General features: G+C 47.4%; 2 protein-coding genes across 10 annotated transcripts in view; one reads left to right on the top strand and one right to left on the bottom strand.

The window, feature by feature from the left end:
• The first annotated feature begins 1,275 nt into the window (after positions 1-1,275).
• Positions 1,276-4,942, top strand: LOC127051329 (acrosin-like). Its single transcript, XM_050953572.1, has 5 exons — positions 1,276-1,430; positions 1,862-2,065; positions 2,568-2,833; positions 3,220-3,365; positions 4,661-4,942. The coding sequence occupies exons 1-5, from the start codon at positions 1,276-1,278 to the stop codon at positions 4,940-4,942; spliced, it is 1,053 nt and encodes a 350-aa protein (XP_050809529.1).
• RABL2B (RAB, member of RAS oncogene family like 2B) overlaps positions 4,111-20,527 on the bottom strand; it is a 53,481-nt gene continuing 37,064 nt past the window's right edge. For 7 of the 9 annotated variants that reach the window (XM_050953376.1, XM_050953394.1, XM_050953369.1 and 4 more), the window contains 5 exons: positions 13,515-13,594; positions 7,634-7,745; positions 6,537-6,634; positions 6,194-6,277; positions 4,111-5,929 (listed from right to left, as the gene is read on the bottom strand). In XM_050953376.1, the coding sequence (XP_050809333.1) occupies positions 5,852-5,929; positions 6,194-6,277; positions 6,537-6,634; positions 7,634-7,745; positions 13,515-13,594 (452 nt within the window). In that variant the 3' untranslated portion in view covers positions 4,111-5,851. Of the gene's footprint in view, positions 5,930-6,193; positions 6,278-6,536; positions 6,635-7,633; positions 7,746-13,514; positions 13,595-13,944; positions 14,171-20,527 lie in introns of all 9 variants that reach the window. The other 2 variants (XM_050953404.1, XM_050953414.1) reach the window with 2 other exon arrangements.

Genomic DNA, 20,527 nt, shown 5'->3' with positions numbered 1-20,527 from the left:
AAAAGGATTATTTCCCTTTGTTGTGAGACTCAAGGGATTTGGGTCTTGGGGTCCCCAGGGAAGGTTTTTCAGAGGGACCAGAGTGCCCCAAAACACTCTAATTTTTTGGGTGGTGGCAGCAGGTACCAGGTCCAAGCTGGTAACTAAGCTTGGAGGTTTTCATGCTAACCCCCATATTTTGGATGCTAAGGTCCAACTGTGGGACTAAGGTTATGATACAGCCTCACCTGGATATGGCAGAATTTGAAGGAGTGTAGAGAAAGGCATTGGGAATACTCAGAGGCCTGGGGAAACTATCATATGAAGAGAGATTGAAAAGATTGGGATTATTACTTTAGAGAAGAGATGAATAAAAGGGGACATGATACAAATCTATAAAGTAATTAATGATCTAGTGAAGCTGGATCAGGAGCTTCTGTTCTCCCTTTCTCACAGCACAGGGACAAGGGGTCATTTGAGTAAATCAAAAGGTGGCAAATTCAAAAACCAGTAAAGAAAATACTGTCCATCAAAATACATAGTCTGTGGAACTCCTTGCCACTGGAAGTCATTAAGGACAAAAATTTAGCAAAAATCCAAAAAGGACTGGACATTTAGATGGATAATGAGACTATCCAGATTTATAAGAGTTAATGCAAAAAGAGATATTGGGAGGAATATAAAACATTGGATTAAATCCTGAAGCACAATCTCCAACAATTAAAGGTTAGAATCTAACCTTTGTGGGGAGGGAGAGGAGCAGATTACCCTTCATCTACTGCTTTGGGGTTCTTACACTTTCCTCTGGAGCACCTGGTTTTGGACAGTTGGGCACAGGACACTGGACTAGCAGGATGTTGGAGCTTGCCGAGTCTGGCCAGTACTATGTTTCTTGTTTTAGTGTATGTATCAGTGCACTCTGGGAGAATGTAGGCAGCTACTCCATGATGCCTCAGCAGGGCACAGAGTGCCTAGAGAACAGGCTCACACAACCTACACTGTGTGGGGTAATACACCCAGAGTGCCCTACTATAGCTAGAGCAGGATGGGAGGAGAGCTGGCCAAGCCGGATACACTGTTCAGGGAGATTTCCCTCTGTGCTGTAAGCAGAAGCCAGTAGCCTACCTGTTCCTACCTGCCCCAGAGGTATCTCCATCGTCTATGGAAGTCATCGTCCATGTCACCCTCTCAGTGTTCACAGCCTCCATCAGCACCTTCTCAGCTCTTCTTGCTCGTCACAAAGAAAGGAGGAAACCAGAGACCTATGTGATGTCATATTGGCCAGACACTGATTGGATGGAGGCCCAGAACTTGGTTTATGATGTCACGAGTGGTGAGGCAAGTCTCAGTAGATGCAGGCATCTGGTGCTCCGGTGGAAGATGCTGCTGCTCTCCCTCCTCCTGTTCCACACCCTGGTCTGGCCCATGCACAGCATGAATGGCAGCTGTGAGTAAGTGACACCTGGGCCATAAGAGGAAATACTGAGAGTGGCCCTGATGGGGCACTTCCCAAGCACCAAAGGGCATTGGCTTCCCCCCAACATGAGGCTGTCCTGAATGACAGGGATTCCTGCCCCCTTCTCAGGGTCACGCCCAGGTTCAGGTGACATCTGTGCCTCTTCGGTTAGAAATAAGGCCCTGGCATATAAATCCCATGGGCCATCTCACATGGGGTGGGTAACACACAGGGCTCCTAGGCCCTGCTGCTGCCCACGTGCTCTGTCCAGGGAGAAGCATTTGGCATGACACAGAAGATGCATGGCAAGACCTGGGGAGTGAGACAGAAACAGGCTGGGGCAAAGGTCAGCCGAGGGGAAGTGTCAAATCCCTACTGCCTTCAGTCAGGCCACAGGCAGCAGGGCAGTAACGCACTTGTCTCTAGTGCAGTTTGTGGGCGCCGCCCCCTGATGTCTGGCTACGGCGGGATGCGGATCGTGGGTGGTGTAGATGCTCTGCCAGGGGCCTGGCCCTGGCTCGTCAGCATCCAGATCCCCACCCGAATGGGCCCCCGGCATTCATGTGGTGGGTCCCTCATCAGCACTCGCTGGGTCCTCACAGCAGCTCACTGCTTCAAAGCCAAGAGAAGGTGAGACGGGTGACCTTGGGGGTGGGGGGCCCTCACAGGCCAGGCAGGGGGCCATCAGGTCAGGCCACCAACCCACTGTTCAATGTACTCCCAGCACTTGCAAGCCAGAAGGGCATCTGGGCAATGCCATGAAACTGGCCAGGCCATGGGGCTGATCCTTATGGGGAGAGACAGCTGGGCACCATGGCCTATCCCACAGCCTGGCACCGCTCCCTGGCCAGGCATCAACACAGCCTAGGCTGAGCCCCTGGTGTGCATGAGCACTGACTGACAGCTTGTCCCAGGTGAGAGCAGGCTGGAGAACACACTGTCAGAGCAGCTGGCCATTGTTTTTCTGTACCTGGCTCCCTGCTGCTGCTCTCTCTCCTGTACCTCAGACAATAGGGCAGTGCAATGCACCCAGATACAGTTCATCTCTCTGGGGCCCTGCACTGGCCGGGAGAGGAGCCACTCTATCCCCTCCCACCTCCTCCCCGTGACTGACTCCCACTCTGGTCTCCAGGCTGCTCTCGCAGTGGCGTGTTGTGATAGGTGCGTCCCAGCTATCTCAGCGTGGCCCTGAGGCCCAGGTGCGCTCCATCAAACAAGTGGTGCAGCATGAGCACTACGAGCCGCGCATGGAGAGCAACGACATCGCTCTGCTGGAGCTCGACCAGCCAATCGAGTGCAATGATTACGCACAGCCCGCTTGCCTGCCCGATGCCATGGTGGAGGTGTCGAACCTGTCCCACTGCTACATCAGCGGCTGGGGAGTCACGCAAGAGACATGTGAGAACCCCAGGCTCCCTGATCAGTCTAACTGGGCACCTATCCCAGCAGAGACACAGTGACCTCATCTGGGACGACTGGGGTCTGGCTAGCCTGAAGGTCTAGGCCTCTGCTGCTGGGAAAAGACAGCAGCTGCCCCTCCTGACAGTGCCAGTGCCCTCACAGCTCACCTCACTGGGCCAAGGGCATGTGCCCACCGAGGGCTGGATCCAAACCACCCGCCCAGGCAAGGGGAGAGGAGGAGGGGATGCATTAGCAGAACCAGCTCCCACAAACCTGACAGAGTGAAGGTTGGGCACTGGGGGAGGGGCACACCCATGTGGCGCATTGGGAAACGGGAGATAGGGCTAAGAGCTGTGCAGTAAATATTCTTCATGTCTCTGCAGCCCAGGAAACAGCCGACATCCTGCAGGAAGCCAAGGTGCATCTCCTTGACATCACAACCTGTAACAGTAGCCGCTGGTACAACGGGGCCATCGCCAGCAACAACCTGTGTGCAGGGTACGAGCAAGGAGGTGTCGACAGCTGCCAGGTACGCAGGCCAGAGCCCTCTCACTGCAGCATCCTCCCCAGCTCCACTCAAATGCTCATGCTGTGGCCTCACAATCTCTCTTCTGGGATCCCTGCCTAGAATTCTCACTTTCCCCTGCTCTGCTGGAATCCTCACCTGGGACCCTGCCTCCTCTTCCTCAATATCCCTACCCAGGGCTCTGCTTCCCTCTCCTTTCCCACCAGATCCTCCCCCATCTCCTCCAACCTGAAGAGTTTTGGCACCCTTGGCTATGGTCTCCTTTAGTCCCAGATGACTCTGTTTCTGGCATACAAAAGGAAGTGCAACCCCATCATTCCTCCTCACCCACCCCCAAGCTCCTCCACTGGTGCCCAGTCCCTTCCAAACTGTCCCACCCCATTTTAAAACCCATGCCCCGGTCCTTCTGCTTGTCCAGCAGCACTGGCCTCTCTCTACCTGGTGGTATGGGAATCTTCTCCTCTGTCTGCCTGCTGCCAGAACTCCTTCCATTTGCCCATCTCCTGGGTAATCTCAGCTGGAAACCTCTGCTTTTCTCTCTGTCACTATATTAGGGGTGTAAAGCCCCAGGGAGGCTATGCAAAAGGAGGGGGATTGTAGAGCCCACAATGAGCTGTGTTGGGCTGTGGCAGTCTCCCAAAGGAAGCGGGAAGAGTCCCATTTAAGTGTCCACAGCAATGGAACCGGCCAGAACACTAGGGAACAGGCCACAGGAAACCATACAGGAATGGACAAGAGGGGCACAATAGACAGTTTTTATCTTTAATGTCAATGACTCAGAGACCCAATTTGGGTCAGGCGCTCTTGGGATTCAGAGCGCAGCTACTGCTCAGGGCCAGTGAGACAGACACTCTGCCCGTAGTACACAGAGTTGGGAGGAAGGCCCCGTGCCACAGCGCCGCTGCATAGTGGCGGCATTCAGAGGTGTGGTACCCAAGAGGGCTCTGTATGGGAGGAGGAAGGGGAGGGAGCTGACTGCTCAGCTATGAGCTAACACCGAAATGCAGCTGACTCCTGATTGGGGAAGCCCTGGCTGCAGCCCCTAGACAGTCCATTCCCAGGGGTGGGGGGCACTGCAAGATTGTCCCCTTTTGGAACATGTGCTAGGGCTTTGCCAATGCTAGCCAGGCCTTGGGAGTGAGCCCCTTCCTCTGAGCTCTAGCTGACAAATGTCTCCCAGTGGCTGATGCCAGAGGGGTTGTGGGTCCTTAATCCTCTTTCAAGGAGTCACCCCTACTGCCAAGCCTGACGCACCGTGAGGAGCTGGCTTTGCCTCAGACCTCTCTCCCCTGCTGCAGGGCGACAGCGGAGGCCCCCTCATGTGCGCAGAGGAAAGGTCAAAGCGCTTCTGGGTTATTGGAGTCACCAGCTGGGGGCTGGGCTGCGCCAAGGCACAGAGGCCAGGAGTCTACAGTTCCACTCTGCACTTTCATGACTGGATCTTGGGGAAAGTCAGGCCCAGGCCCAGGCCCAGGCCCAGGCCCAGGCCAGGCCTGTGCCTGTCAATCCACAGCAGTCTGTCTGACTTCTTCAGGAAGCTGAACGAGTTCCTACAGGGCCTGAAGGGAAAGGGGACTTGAGAAGGGAGGGGAGCAGAGCACAGCGGAGGCTGAGATGGACAGTGGCCATTTCTGATGCTTTGCCCACTGCGCTAGAGGACTCTGTACCAGCATGCAGCTCCCATCCTTCCCGTTGTCCTTGTGGATGGAGACTGAGCACTTACCTCACCGCAGAAGTAAAACAGTGCCCACAACAGAACCAGCTCTGCCTCTGTTCTATTCAGCCTTTTATGCCATGCCCAGAACCACACAGGAGCAGGGGCTGCACACAGCCAGCTGGGCTAGAATGGTGGACCGAGGAAGGGGGGATGGCTCGTAGTGGGCTGGGACAGTGTGGGTGGAGAAGGGTGGTACACAGAGCCAGCTGGGCTGGAACAGTGGGCACGAGGAAGGGTGGCACACACAGAGCCAGAGAAGCATTGGGGTGGAATGGATGGGCTGGTACGGTGGTGGGGTGGGGGGGTTGAGAGGTAGAGCTGGCTGGGTTGAAACAGCAATGGGAAGGGCTGCTATTCAAACATGGTTTGGGTGCAGGAAGGACCCAGGCTTAACGCTTTGTAAAACAATCCTTTAGTGTTGGTTTTCTCAATCTGGGCTCTGCTTATAGACACCTGGGCAGGACCCTTCCCTGCAGGGCAGGCAGTGGCCCAACACCTCAGCAAATGCCCTCCTTCCCTCCCACAGGGGCAGGCAGCAGTCACATGTATTCTTGTTCCTTCTGTGTCCCGGATGCTCAGGAGGATGGGGTCCAGGCCAGGAAGATCAGGCCCAAACAGTCTCCCTCCCAGGGAGGGATGGTCCCAGCCATAGGCTCCCAGCACGGCCAGTGCATGAGAAATCTGCTCTCCCCTGACAGAGAGTGATGGTTCTGACCAACCATGAAGAAGCTGGGCGATAGGGAGCAGCACAAGGTTGGTCTGAGGCCTGGGCTCAGGTGGATGGGGGCTTCTCCTCAGGGTAGTTCTCCTCTTTATCCAAGTCCTCTCCTTTTTTCTGCAGTTCAAAGTTCTGGAAGGGAGCAGGACGGGGGAATGGTGAGAAGCAAATGGGAACCAGCCATTCCCCACCCCACCATAGCACTCCCAACACAGCACCTCATCCCCTCACCCCTAATCTGGAACTGTCTGTACAGGATCCCCACAACGCTCCCAACACAGGGTCTGCCTCACCCACTCTGAGCTGGGACTGGGGGCTTTTTCCTAGTGAGGGAACGTGGGTGGTGCTGGCAACCACTAAGAAGAGGGAGGCGAGCTTTAGGCAGGGCTCTCTTACCTCTAGCTCCCGCATGACCTCATCCATAAAATCCCCTGAATTCTGTTTGTACGCAACGGCCAGTTTGATAGCATCGCTGAAGAGCTGAGGAGAAAGAGGGGCACTTGTCACTCTGGGAATGAGAGAGGTGTCTGAGATGCCCAACCCCAGGTGAATGCACAAGACTTTCCCCCCAACCCTAAAGCACTCTAGAGAAACCAGCCATGAGACAACCCCCCAGCAATGGGACCCCCCACACCTGTGAGGCAGCCAGTGAAACATCCTGTCTCAGAAAGAACCCCTGCTCCTTCTCACGTCCCCAGGCAGCTTGGCACCAGTCCCACCTAACATAGCCAAGATATACCTTCACTACGTTGGTGCCATCTGCAGCTGAGACAAAATAGAAGGGCAGATTGAACTTCCGGGCAAAGTTGAAGCTTTTCTGAGTCACTTTCATATCCGCTGAAGGAGCAAAGGAGAAGCAGTTGTTGAGCCATCACTGCTGGTAGCAGGCCAAGCATGCCCTGGGACAGCATAGAGAAGGAATCCATGCAACCTGCATGAGGGCATCTCGCTGGCAAGGCCCCCTTCATACACCACATGGTTTGGATGGTGCCTCCTGACAACGAGAGGTCCCTGCAAAGGGTGGCAGGCTAAGCTAACAGTTAGCAAGGAAGTACAGGATGGAAAAGGACCTTTTTGTTGCTGGTCAAGGCTTTCCACAGAGAGACCGACAGGGACTCTCACCTCACTGAGGGACATCTGGTGCAGTGTAAACAATGGAGCATTACTCGTCATCTGTCCCAGCTCCCAGGCCTGCATGGCTGTCTGTGCTAGGGATGTCCTTTCAAACGTTTCACACTATTGCTAACAGTGGTTCACCTCCTAGGACACTTGCAGCGTACCGGTGTTGGCATAGAACCATCACCTTTGCCCTCCCTCCACTGCTTTTCCACAGTTTGTCACACTCACTTGTTGATTCTTGTCCCAAAGCAGACTGCAATCTCTTTGGGGCAGGGACAGTCTCATCCTATGCACAAAGGGGCCTGATCTGGATGGGGCCTCTGGGTCCTTCCACAATACGGACTATGAACAGCAGCCAGGTCAGGGAACCTGGTGAGCTAAGAGGGCTGTGCCAGCTGGCCAGTGTGGTGCAAGTTGCTGTTAGGGGAGGGGATAGGAAGGTTACTGGGGGATATCAGGGCAGAGCTCAGCTAACTGTGCTATATATTTACGTCTGTGCTGAAAACAAATGTGTGTTTTCAGTTTCTTTTTCTGAGCAAAACAAAGTCAAGAGGCAAAAACATGCTGTGAAAGGCCCGCACTTTATCTAGTAAAATATGACTGATGGAGTCCCATCTCCAAGAAGCCCTTGGGACCAGCCAGGTGGTCACTTCCCTCAGCCATATCACAAAAGGACCATCCCACAGCACTGAAAGGCTAAGAGGCAGAAACACTCACCATCAATTTTGTTGGCCACCACAATGCAGGGGATCTCTGGGCGGAACTCTCTCAGCTCCTTGTACCAGTTATTCAAGTTCTTGTAGGTGACCTTCCTCTGCACATCAAACACCTGCCAAGGAGGAGCCACCTGTCACCAGGCCTGCAGCTGGACAGTCCCTGAGCAACCCACTGCACTGAGCATTTGCAAAGATCTCATTCCACCATGCAAAATCACTGCCTTTCTTTTTAAACACACAGAATTGCAGAGTTAGTGCCTGAAGGGAAGATGCTGAAGGGAGATTATTTAGATTGGATCAAAATGTTTGATACAGCATTCCATGGAACCTCAGCGTCAGAATTAATTACAATTGGCTTAGACCAGACCCCAGCATAGGGGCTGACAACTGGCAGGAAGGTGGTAAAACAGAGGCTATGGTAAATGGCAAACTATCACCAAGCCATTAAAAATAAAACCAGCCCCACTTCCTGCACTAAGCTATCATCAGCCTCTTGGTCTCTCTGCACAACGTGCCTTGTATAGTGCTGAGGATACTCGCCCTTAACAATAAGGAGGGTGAGGAAAAGTCTAATGTACTCTGAAAGGATAGGTGTCAGGCCGAGTCTGATTTACAAACTTCATTAATGATCTAGACAAGGGAGTCAGCAACATGGGGTTAGTGAGGTTTACAAATGATGCTAAGTTAAGAGGAGCTGAGAATAACAGTGTGGACAGAGGAGAGTAAAGAGATTAAAGCCTGGAAAGGGAACACATCTGGGCAGGAAACTCCAGCAATGGGAAGCAGCAATGGCTGAAAGACACAGGCAGTGAGAGGAGGCAGCAAATGGGACATGAATTTACAAGGCACTAATCCTGCAGAATAGACCAATGCAGCATTGTGCTGCAGCTCCAAGGCACCGAGTCACAAAGCAACAGAGGGACAGACCTCTCTACATGGCTTTGATGTGATTGCACCAGGAAAAGTGCATCCTGTTCTGGGTATGATATTACTGGAAAGCTATACATGAATTGGACGGAGTTGAGCAAACAGCAGAAATACAAAGGGGTGGAGGGACGGAGTTACAAGGAAAGGTGAAAGGTGCTAAAGCTAAACAATGACGGGAGAAGGAACAGGTGAACAGTATAGGAAAGACTGTCAACAGCAAGCCAGGAAAGGAAATATTTACAGCACTATGTAAGAACATAAGAATGGCCATACTAGGTCAGACCAAAGGTCCATCTAGCTCAGTGGTTCCCAAACTTTAACAACCTGTGAACCCCTTTCACTAAAATGTCAAGTCTTGTGAACTCCCTCCTAAAAATGAATATTTCCAGGATTTATCCGAGTATAAATTATAAAAGCAGTGACGTGGAAATATAAAATTTGTTTTTAAGACATGCTTATTACACACTATTATTATTTATCATTACAGTATTTTTATTACATTAGGAAAACGGCAACACTCTTCCAAGATCTCACTTTCGTAGCTTGTATCACTTTGAATAAGCCTGTTATAAGACAAGGCTTCCATGTTTCATCATGTGAAACAGCATGAAGGTATTTAAGAAGCCAGCTCAAGAGTCCCTCCGACACAAGCATTCAGGTCTTAAGCAGTCCAGGCAAACAAGACACGTTACAACAAAGCTTAAACTTGTTCTTCACAATAATTTTAAAAACAACACTAGCTGCCTATTTAATTTTAAAAACAGCAAAAAACATGCAGCTCCCTTTCCATTTCTTATAAGGAATCTTGAAGTTTAAATCTCCTCAGTGTGATAGATACGCTTACTTTGATCTGCTTAGCTCTTGAAGGTCCAGGGGCTCTGTGCTGCTGGCCCCATGCTGCCCGGGGTCCCTAGGAACAGCTCTGACCACCATTAGGGAATTTTTCCCCAAGAACCCCCTGTAACATTTGTTCACAAACCCCAGTTTGGGAACCACTGATCTAACTCAATAACTTGTCTTCTGACAGTGGCCAGTGCCAGATGCTTCAGAGGGAGTGAAAAGAACAAGGTAATTATCGAGCCATCCCATTGTCCAGTTCCAGCATCTGGCAGTTAAGGGCTTAGGGATACCCAGAGGATGGAGTTGCATCTTTGATAGTCCTGGCTAATAGCCACTGATGAACCTATCTTCCATGAACTTATCTAATTATTTTTTGAACCAAGTTATAATTTTGGCCTTCACAACATCCCCTGGCAGTGAGTTCCTCAGGTTGACTGTGCAATGGGTGAAGTAGTACATCCTTTTGTTTGTTTTAAGCCTGCTACCTATTATTTTCATCGGGTGACGCCTGGTTCATGTGTTATGTGAAGGGGTAAATAACACTTCCTTATTCACTTTCTCCACACCAGTCATGATTTTATTAACATCCATTGTATCTCCACTTAGTTGTCTCTTTTCCAACCTGAACAGTCCCAGTCTTTTTAACTTCTCCTCATCTGGAAGCTGTTCCATACCCGTAATCATTTTGTTGCCTTTCTCTGTATCTTTTCCAATTCCAACATATCTTTTTTGAGATGGGAGGGACCTAAATGGCACACAGTATTCTAGGTGTGGGCACAACATGACTTATATAGTGGCATTATGATATTTTCCATCTTATTATCTATCCCCCTCCTAATGAGTCTGTCACTTTTTTGACTGATGTTGCCCACTGAGCAGATGTTTTCAGAGAATGATCCACACTGACTCCAGGATCTTTCTGGAGTGGTAACAGCTAATTTAGACCCCATTCTTTGGGATGTACAGTTGTTTTCCAGTGTTCCCTACTTTGCATTTATCAACATTGAATTTCATCTGCCACTTTGTTGCCCAGTCACCCAGTTTTGTGAGGTCCCTTGTAAGTCGTGGCAGTCTGCATTGAACTTAACTAGCTTGAATAATTTTGTATCACCCGTAAACTCTGCCACCTCACTGTTTACTCCTTTTCCCAGATCCTTTATGAACATGTTGAACAGCACTGGCCCCAGTACAGATCTCTGGAGAACCCCACTATTTACCTGTCTCCACTGTGAAAACTGGTTATTTATCTCTACCCTTTATTTCCTGTCTTTTAATCAGTCCCTGATCCATGAGAGGACCTTCCCTCATATCCTGACAGCTTATTATGCTTAAGAGCCTTTGGTGGAGGACCTTATCAAAGGCTTTCTGAAAGTCCAAGTACATTGTATCAGCCAGATCACCCTTGTTTACAAGTTTGTTGACCTTCACAAAGAATTCTAATAAATTGGTAAGGCACAATTTCCCTTTACAAAAGCCATGTTGACTGTTCCCCAAACCATCTTTATCTATGTGTCTGATAATTCTGTTCTTTACTATAGTTGCAATCATTTTGCTTAGTACTGAAGTTAGGATTACTGGCCTGCAATTGCTAGGATTGCTCCTGGAGCTATCGTCCAGTCATCTGGTACAGAGGCTGATTTAAGCGATAGGTTACATTCCACAGTTACTAGTTCTGCAATTTCTTATTTGAGTTCCTTTAGAACACTTCGGTGAATCCCATGTGGTCCTGGTGACTTACTACTACTGTTTATCAATTTGTGTCAAAACCTCCTCTCTCAACACCTCAGTCTGGGACAGTTCCTCAGATTTGTCACCTAAAAAGAACGGTGCAGATGTGGGAATCTCCTCTACATCATCTGCTGTGAAGACAGATGCAAAGAATTCATTTAGCTTCTCTGCAATGGCCTTGTCTTCCTTGAGTGCTCCTTTAGCATCTTGATTGTCAAGTGGCCCCACTGATTGTTTGGCAAACTTCCTGCTTTGGAGGTACTTAAAAACTACAGCAAAAAATACTTTTAAGTCTTTTGCTAGTTGGTCCTCAAATTCTTTTTTGGCCTGCGTAATTATACTTTTACACTTGACTTGCCAGAGTTTATGCTCCTTTCTATTTTCTTCAGACTTCTAATTTTTAAAGAAAGGTTTTTTGCCTCTAACCGCTTCTTTTACTCTGTTGTTTAGCTGTGTGCCATTTTTTTTGGTCCTCTTACTATTTTTTTATTTGGGGTATACATTTAATTTGAGCCTCTATTATGGTGTTATTTAAAATGTTCCATGCAGCTTGCAGGCATTTCACTCTTGTGACTGTTCCTTTTAATTTCTGTTTAACTAGCTTCCTCATTTTTGAGTAGTTCCCCTTTCTGAAGTTAAATACTACAGAGGTGGGCTTCTTTGGTATTTCACCCCACACAAGGATGTTAATTTTCAATACATTATGGTCGCTATTACTGAGTGATTTAGCTATATATACCCATTGGACCAGATCCTGTGTGCCACTAAATCAAGAATTGGCTCTGCCTTTGTGGGTTCCAGTACAAGCTGCTCCAAGAAGCAGTCATTCATAGTGTCTAAAAATGTTATTTCTACATCCCATCCTGAGGTGACATGTCAATATGGGGATAGTTAAAATATCCTATTATTATTAACTTTTCAATTTTTATAGCCTCTCTAAAGTCCCTGAGCATTTTATAAATCACCATTACCATTGTGGTCAGGCGGTCGGCAGTATATTCCTACTGCTATACTCTTAATATTATAGCATGGAATTACTATCCACAGAAATTCTATGGCAGTTTGATTCATTTATGACTTTTACTACATTTGACTCTGTGCTTTCTTTCACATATAGTGCCACTCCCCAACCAGCCTGACCTACTCTGCCATTCCTTTATATTTTGTACCTTGGTATTACCCTGTCCCATTGATTATCATCATTCCCTCAAGTATTTGTGATATCAATAGCCTCACTTAATACCAGGCACTCAAGTTCACTCATTTTAGTATTTAGACTTCTTTCATTTGTCTATAGGCGCTTATAAAATTTGTCAATATTTAATTGTCTGCCTTCGTGTGATGTAACCGAGTGGGACTCTCTTTCATTTGACTGTTTCTCTTAAGCTTCTACCTGTACTTTATGAACTTTTTTACTAGGACAGAGAACTCCCATTAATAGATCCTCCCCTAAGGAATGTCTCTGTCTGCACCACGTTCTCCTCCACACCTTTCAGCTTTCCCCAGCCCTTTGTTTAAAAATTCCTCTACGACCTTTTTAATTTTAAGTGCCAGAAACCTGGTTCCATTTTGATTTAGGGTGAGCCCATCCTTCCCATATAGGCTCCTCCTTTCCTAAAAGGCTACGCAGTTCCTAATAAATCTAAACCCCTCATTTCTACATCACTGTCTGATCCATGCATTGAGACCCTGCAGTGATGCCTGTCTACCTGGCTCTCTGCTTGGAACTGGAAGCATATCAGACAATGGAAGTCCTAGACTTTTGTCTCTTACCTAGCAGCCTAAATGTGACCTCCAGAACCTTTTGCCTACCTTCCCCTATGTCACTGGTACCCACATGAACCATGACCACCAGCTCCTCCCTAGCACTGCCCATAAGTCTGTCTAGATGTCTTGAAAGATCTGCAACTTTCACACCCAGCATGCAATTTACTATGCAGTTCTCCTGGTCATCGCAAACCCAACTATCTATATTTCTAATAATCAAATCCCCCATTACTATTACCAGTCTCTTCCAATAACTGGGGTCCCCTCCCTTGGAGAGATATCCTCAGTGTGAGAAGATACCATGGCATCATCTGAAAGGAGGGTCCCAACTATGGGATTGTTTCCATCTGCTCCAGTTTGATGTTCTCCTTCCCCAAGACCTTCATATTCCTCAGCAGCACAGAGGGTGGGGGTAGGACCGCTCTGCTGTGTCCTGGAGAGTCTCCTCTGTGCACCTCTCTGTCTCCCTTAGCTCCTCCAGTTCAGCCACTCTGGCCTTAAGAGGCTATACTTGGAGTAACATTATTAAAGGTAATGTGTAGGATGCATACTAAACAGGTTCTGTTACCAGCCAGGAATCCTTTGCACACACAGAGTGAAAGCCAGAAGAATGCCCTTACCATGATACAAGCATGGGCCTTGTGGTAATAGCATGCATGCATACTCTGGAATCTCTCCTGTCCGGCTGTGTCCCAGAAGTCTGAAAGACACAAACCAGCAAGTTCAGCATGCCATGACAGGAAAGAACTTCCAAGCCCCTCACAACCCAGCCCTATCCTATATGCCGACTGACACGAGCCTTTGCCATAACAGGCTGATATTCCTTGACCAGTTTACAAACAGGCTCTAGCAATACATGGGGTTTAGCTATGCCTGTACAATGTCCCAGCAGAGACAGTTGGCATTGGTGTAAATACAGTAGTGCAAAAAGTTCTGTGTAAACTGGATTTTAAAAAACGCAGACTAGCAAGGCAAGGCATGGGTGCGAAAGCTGAGGAAAATAGGGTGAGAAGTATGCAGATAGTACTGTGATGATTGTGGGATCCAAACCTACACAGATCAGGGGTGATCTCAACAATGGCAGTGTGATCTTTTTAGCAGGGTGGTCCGTAGAGCATTCTCTATGCCAGAATCCTGGCTGTCATCCTCACTGGGCAACCTAACTGTGCTTCTGTCCAGCTGCATTGTCTCTGTGGCTGCGGAGCCATGGAGGATAAGGTGGTCTCTGAAGTAGCCAGGTCCCGAACTACTGAGTGCCTCACAGACTAAGACTCTGCTGTGAAGTGTAAGAGGAAGGGGAGCAAGTGTAGCTTCACTAATTTCCCCACTGCACAGCTCCAACCCTCTCCTTTCCACTCCATTCTTTCCTGCATTGTACCAAGACCCTCCCCCAATTCTAACGTCTCCATATTGCCTCCAACTGCTTAGACTCCCCTGCTCTGCCTCTCCTCACCCTCAAACAGTTTGGACACTGCTCCAACATTCCCACCATCACACCCACTGCTATGGCTACTCACATACATCCCCCCTGCCTCCCCGGCCCCAATCTCTCCCTCCTTCTTGCCATCCATGCCTCTGGCCCTACACTATTTTACATCTTACCAATGACCTGAAAGAAAACAAAATCATTGCTGATAAAATTTGCAAATGACACAAAAATTGGGGCAGTGGTAAATAATTAAGAGGACAGGTCGCTGATGCAGAGCAATCTAGATTGCTTAGTAAACTGTGTGCAACCAAACAATATGAGTTTTAATATGCCCAAATGTAAATGTATACATCTGGGAACAAAGACAGTACGCCATACTTACAGGATGGGAGACTCTAGCCTGGAAGGAAGTGATTCTGAAACAGATTTGAGGTTCTTGGTGGATAATGAGCTGAACATGAGCTCCAGGTACAACACTGTGTACAAAAGAGCTAAAGAGATCCTGGGATGCTAGAGTACTGTGTTCATTTCTGGTGTTTACAATTCAAGAAGGATGTTGGTGAATTGGAGAATATTCAGAGAACCATGAGAATGATTAAAAGATGGGAAAACATGCCTTAAAATGATAGACTCAACTAATTGGAACGTTGAAAGATCTGTTTGGAATGTTGGTGTGGATGGATATAGTTTGTTCAGGAAGGACAGACAGGGGAAAAAGGGAGGAGGTGTTGCCTTATATATTAAAAATGTACACACTTGGACTGAGGTGGAGATGGACACAGGAGACGGAAGTGTTGAAAGTCTCTGGGTTAGGATAAAAGGGGTAAAAAACAAGGGTGATGTCGTGCTAGGAGTCTACTACAGGCCACCTAATCAGGTGGAAGAGGTGGATGAGGCTTTTTTTTAACAACTAACAAAATCATCCTAAGTCCAAGATTTGGTGGTGATGGGGGACTTCAACTATCCAGATATATGTTGGGAAAATAACACCGCGGGGCACAGACTATCCAATAAGTTCCTGGACTGCATTGCAGACAACTTTTTATCTCAGAAGATTGAAAAAGCTACTAGGAGGGAAGCTGTTCTAGACTTGATTTTAACAAATAGGGAGGAACTCACTGAGAATTTGAAAGTAGAAGGAAGCTTGGGTGATCATGAAATCATAGAGTTGGAAATTCTAAGGAAGGGTAGAAGGGAGTACAGCAAAATAGAGACAATGGATTTCAGGAAAGCGGATTTTGGTAAGCTCAGAGATCTGATAGGTAAGGTCCCATGGGAATCAAGACTGAGGGGAAAAACAACTGAGGAGAGTTGGCAGTTTTTTAAAGGGACACTATTAAGGGCCAAAAGCAAGCCATTCCGATGGGTAGGAAAGATAGAAAATGTGGCAAAAGACCGCCTTGGCTTAACCACGAGATCTTGCATGACCTACAAAATAAAAAGGAGTCATGTAAAAAATGGAAACTAGGTCAGATTACAAAGTATGAATATAGGCAAATAACACAGGAATGCAGGGACAAGATTAGAAAGGCAAAGACACAAAATGAGTTCAAACTAGCTATGGGAATAAAGGGAAACAAGAAGACTTTTTATCAATACATTAGAAGCAAGAGGAAGACCAAGGACAGGGTAGGCCCACTGCTCAGTGAGGAGGGAGAAACAGTAACAGGAAACTTGGAAATGGCAGAGATGCTTAATGACTTCTTTGTTTCGCTCTTCACTGAGAAGTCTGAAGGAACGTCTAACATAGTGAATGCTTATGGGAAGGGGGTAGGTTTAGAAGATAAAATAAAAAAAGAGCAAGTTAAAAATCACTTAGAAAAGTTAGATGCCTGCAAGTCACCAGGGCCTGATGAAATGCATCCTAGAATACTCAAGGAGTTAATAGAGGAGGTATCTGAGCCTCTAGCTATTATCTTTGGAAATTCATGGGAGATGGGAGAGATTCCAGAAGACCGGAAAAGGGCAAATATAGTGCCCATCTATAAAAAGGGAAATAAAAACAACCCAGGAAACTACAGACCAGTTAGTTTAACTTCTGTGCCAGGGAAGATAATGGAGCAAGTAATTAAATAAATCATCTGCAAACACTTGGAAGGTGGTAAGGTGATAGGGAATAGCCAGCATGGATTTGTAAAGAACAAATCGTGTCAAACCAATCTGATAGCTTTCTTTGACAGGATAACGAGCCTTGTGGATAAGGGAGAAGCGGTGGATGTGGTATACCTAGACTTTAGTAAGGCATTTGATACAGTCTCGCATGATATGCTTATCGATAAACTAGGCAAATACAATTTAGATGGGGCTACTATACGGTGGGTGCATAACTGGCTGGATAACTGTACTCAGAGAGTAGTTATTAATGGCTCCCAATCCTGCTGGAAAGGTATAACAAGTGGGGTTCCGCAGGGGTTTGTTTTGGGACTGGCTCTGTTCAATATCTTCATCAACGACTTAGATGTTGGCATAGAAAGTACGCTTATTAAGTTTGCAGATGATACCAAACTAGGAGGGATTGCAACCGCTTTGGAGGACAGGGTCAAAATTCAAAATGATCTGGACAAATTGGAGAAATGGTCTGAGGTAAACCGGATGAAGTTCAATAAAGACAAATGCAAAGTGCTCCACTTAGGAAGGAACAATCAGTTTCACACATACAGAATGGGAAGAGACTGTCTAGGAAGGAGTATGGCAGAAAGAGATCTAGGGGTCATAGTGGACCACAAGCTAAATATGAGTCAACAGTGTGATACTGTTGCAAAAAAAGCAAACGTGATTCTGGGATGCATTAACAGGTGTGTTGTAAACAAGACACGAGAAGTCATTCTTCCGCTCTACTCTGCGCTGGTTAGGCCTCAACTGGAGTCTTCTTGTGTCCAGTTCTGGGCACCGCATTTCAAGAAAGATGTGGAGAAATTGGAGAGGGTCCAGAGAAGAGCAACAAGAATGATTAAAGGTCTTGAGAACATGACCTATGAAGGAAGGCTGAAAGAATTGGGTTTATTTGGTCTGGAAAAGAGAAGACTGAGAGGGGATGTGATAGCAGTTTTCAGGTATCTAAATGGGTGTCATCAGCAGGAGGGAGAAAACTTGTTTACCTTAGCCTCTAAGGACAGAACAAGAAGCAATGGGCCTAAACTGCAGCAAGGGAGATTTAGGTTGGACATTAGGAAAAAGTTCCTAACTGTCAGGGTAGTTAAACACTGGAATAAATTGCCTTGGGAGGTTGTGGAATCTCCATCTCTGGAGATACTTAAGAGTAGGTTAGATAAATGTCTATTAGGGATGATCTAGACAATATTTGGTCCTGCCATGAGGGCAGGGGACTGGACTCGATGACCTCTCGAGGTCCCTTCCAGCCCTAGAGTCTATGAAAAGGAGGTGAAAAGGTGACTTGATTACAGTCTATAAGCACCTACGTAGGGAACAAACACTTAATAGGCTCTTCAACCCAGCAGAAAAAGATCTAACATGATCCAGTGGCTGGAAGTTGAAGCTAGACAAATTCAGACAGGAAATAAAGTGTACATTTTTAATTATAAGAGTAATTAATCACTGGAATAATTTATTAAGGGCTATGATAGATTCTCTATCACTGGCAATTTTAAAATCAAGATTGAATATTTTTCTAAGAGATATGTTCTAGGAATTTTTTTGCGGGGTGGGAGTTCTGTGGCCTGTACTATATCGGAGGCCAGACTAGATGACTGCAATGGTCCCTTCTGGGGATGATGATTATTATCAATGAGACTATATGTGTAATGTGTAGGCTCTTCGCTGTTTTAAAAATCCCTTTTTCTCTAATACAGTACATACTGCTCATTAACAATCCTGATACTGACAATTTTCGGTTATTAGCAACATTTTGCTGGAAGCTGATCCTATCCCATCAATTATACAGTTTACTAGACTCAGATATTTGCAACTGTCATGATGCTAATTGGCAACTTTTCTTCTTTGACATGGAGCTTCCCCCATGGGTAGGGATCCAGCAGTCACACAGGAGATAACGCATGAGTTCCAGCACTGCAAAGTGGGAGGAGAGGCTGGGAGGGTAGGCTGCAGAGAGGGCAGCAGCATGGAGATGGGCTGCAGCCCGAATGCCAGGCTTTCCACTGGGGGCAGGGATGTTGGGGGCCCATGGGGCTGCACAGTACTTCTTGCGCTGTCTGGGCTGTGCCCTGCCCTGGCACTGGGGGCCTGGGCTCAGTACCCCCATTCCCCATGGAAAGACCCAGTAGTAGGCCCGTTTTTGGGTCTGCAGCCAGGTATGGAAGCACTGGGATATGAAAAACCCAGGGAGAGGGAGAATGCAGGAAGAGATACAGTGCAGCCCCACGAGCCTGCAGTATCCCTGTTCCCCGTGGAAAGCCCCAGCACCTGGGCTGCTTCCCGCCTCTCCCCAATGCTGCCCTGTCCAAAGACTACCCCCACAGTCTCCTCTCCAGTGGTGCTGCAGGCTGGGAGGGGGACATATAGACAGGGCAGCAGCTGGGATGCGAGTTGCGGTCCAGATTCTTTCCAGGAGGAGCAGAAGTGCTAGGGGCCTGCAAGGTGCCTCTCCTGGCGCTCTCAGGGCTGCATCTTGGCCTGGCGCTGGGGGCTCAGGCTCACATGTCCCAGCACTTCATTCCTGGCTGTAGCCCCAAAAACCTGCCTTTTGGTTATCGGCAACTTCTGGATAATAGCAACTTCTTGCTCGGAAATGAGAGATTGCTGATAAGTGGTATATGCTGTACTTCATTCCAACTGCTAAATCAAAACAATTGGTTTTAAGAAAGCTGTTGGTCAGTATTGCTTTTCACAAGATCCTGAAAGTAGGAAGAACACAGGTTCCTGAAACTGAGTCTGGCCAGCAAGGTGATAAGCTTTTGGTATTCATGGGTCAGTATACCAGGATACCATCTAAGAACAGAAGAATCATGAGATTCCACCTCAAGAGACCAAACACTTTGGAGTCAGAGAGATCAGAAAGAGGACTGAAGTGCCGCTAGCCTCACTGCCATGACACAGACCAAAATAAGACAGAACACGGAGTCATTTGTAACCTTATTCTCAGGTTCTCACACAGTTCCTGCCCCCCTGGAGAAGCACATTAATAACGTTTCCCATTTCTGATGACACCACCACCATCCTGTGGCCCAGCCTTACTGACCTCTCCCACTCCTCCTCCCATCTCATCCAAATCTCACTGCTTTTTCATGTATAATATATTAAAAATCCAGCTCTTCTTTTTGGTCCCAAAAGCTAGAACACCTGTCCAGGCTTCAATCACCTCCCATCCTGATTACAGCAGCCTTATCCTCGGTGGCTTCTATGATTCTTTCATCATGCCCCTTCAGTCCACCCAAAATATAGCCCATAACATTAACTTCCGTGTCTGTCAAGCTGACCTCTCACCCCTTTTGGTCCCTCTACTGGCTCCCTCTTTGCAACTGCATTAAATTTAAATTCCTTGGTCTTGCCTCCAATGTCCTGCATCACTGCACACCTGCCTACATCACAATACTTTTCTGTTAACATGCCCCCCATACCCTTTCCACTCCACCAATGGTACTAGCCTCAATGATCTTTTCATTCCTTCTCACACTTCTGTCTCTGGGCCTTCTTCATACTGCCTCAGGTGCAAAATGATCTCCAATCTGTGTTCACCAAGTTCTCATTCAAATCCCTCTTAGACTCATTTCTTCTGCAGTACCCCAAAACTGGGATTTCATAGCAATAACAAAGGTCATTCCCTCATCTCAATTTCCCAGTGTGATCTATCTTCCTAATGCAGCCTTTGAGATTGTAAGCTTCTCAAGCAGGCACTGTCTTTGTGTCCTATATAGCCCTGTCATAAACAGATAGCTAAGGGTTAATGTCTCTTTCACCTGAAGCACCTGACCAGAGGACCAATCAGGAAACTGGATTTTTTCAACTTTGGGTGGATGGAAGTTTGTGTCTGAGTCTTTGTCTGTCTGCCTGCTTTCTCTGAGCTTTGGAGAAGTAGTTCTGCTTTCTAATCTTCTGTTTCTAAGGTAAGGACAAAGAGATCAGATAGTAAGTTATATGGTTTCTTTTCTTTGGTATTTGCATGAATATAAGTGCTGGAGTGCTTTGATTTGTATTCTTTTTGAATAAGGCTGTTTATTCAATATTCTTTTAAGCAATTGACCCTGTATTTCGTCACCTTAATACAGAGAGACCATTTGTATGTATTTT

This window comes from Gopherus flavomarginatus, chromosome 1 (assembly GCF_025201925.1).
Source record: "Gopherus flavomarginatus isolate rGopFla2 chromosome 1, rGopFla2.mat.asm, whole genome shotgun sequence".
NCBI lineage: Eukaryota > Metazoa > Chordata > Testudines > Testudinidae > Gopherus > Gopherus flavomarginatus.
The sequence above is the reverse complement of the archived record's forward strand: the minus strand, read 5'-3'. Positions and strand labels throughout refer to the sequence as shown.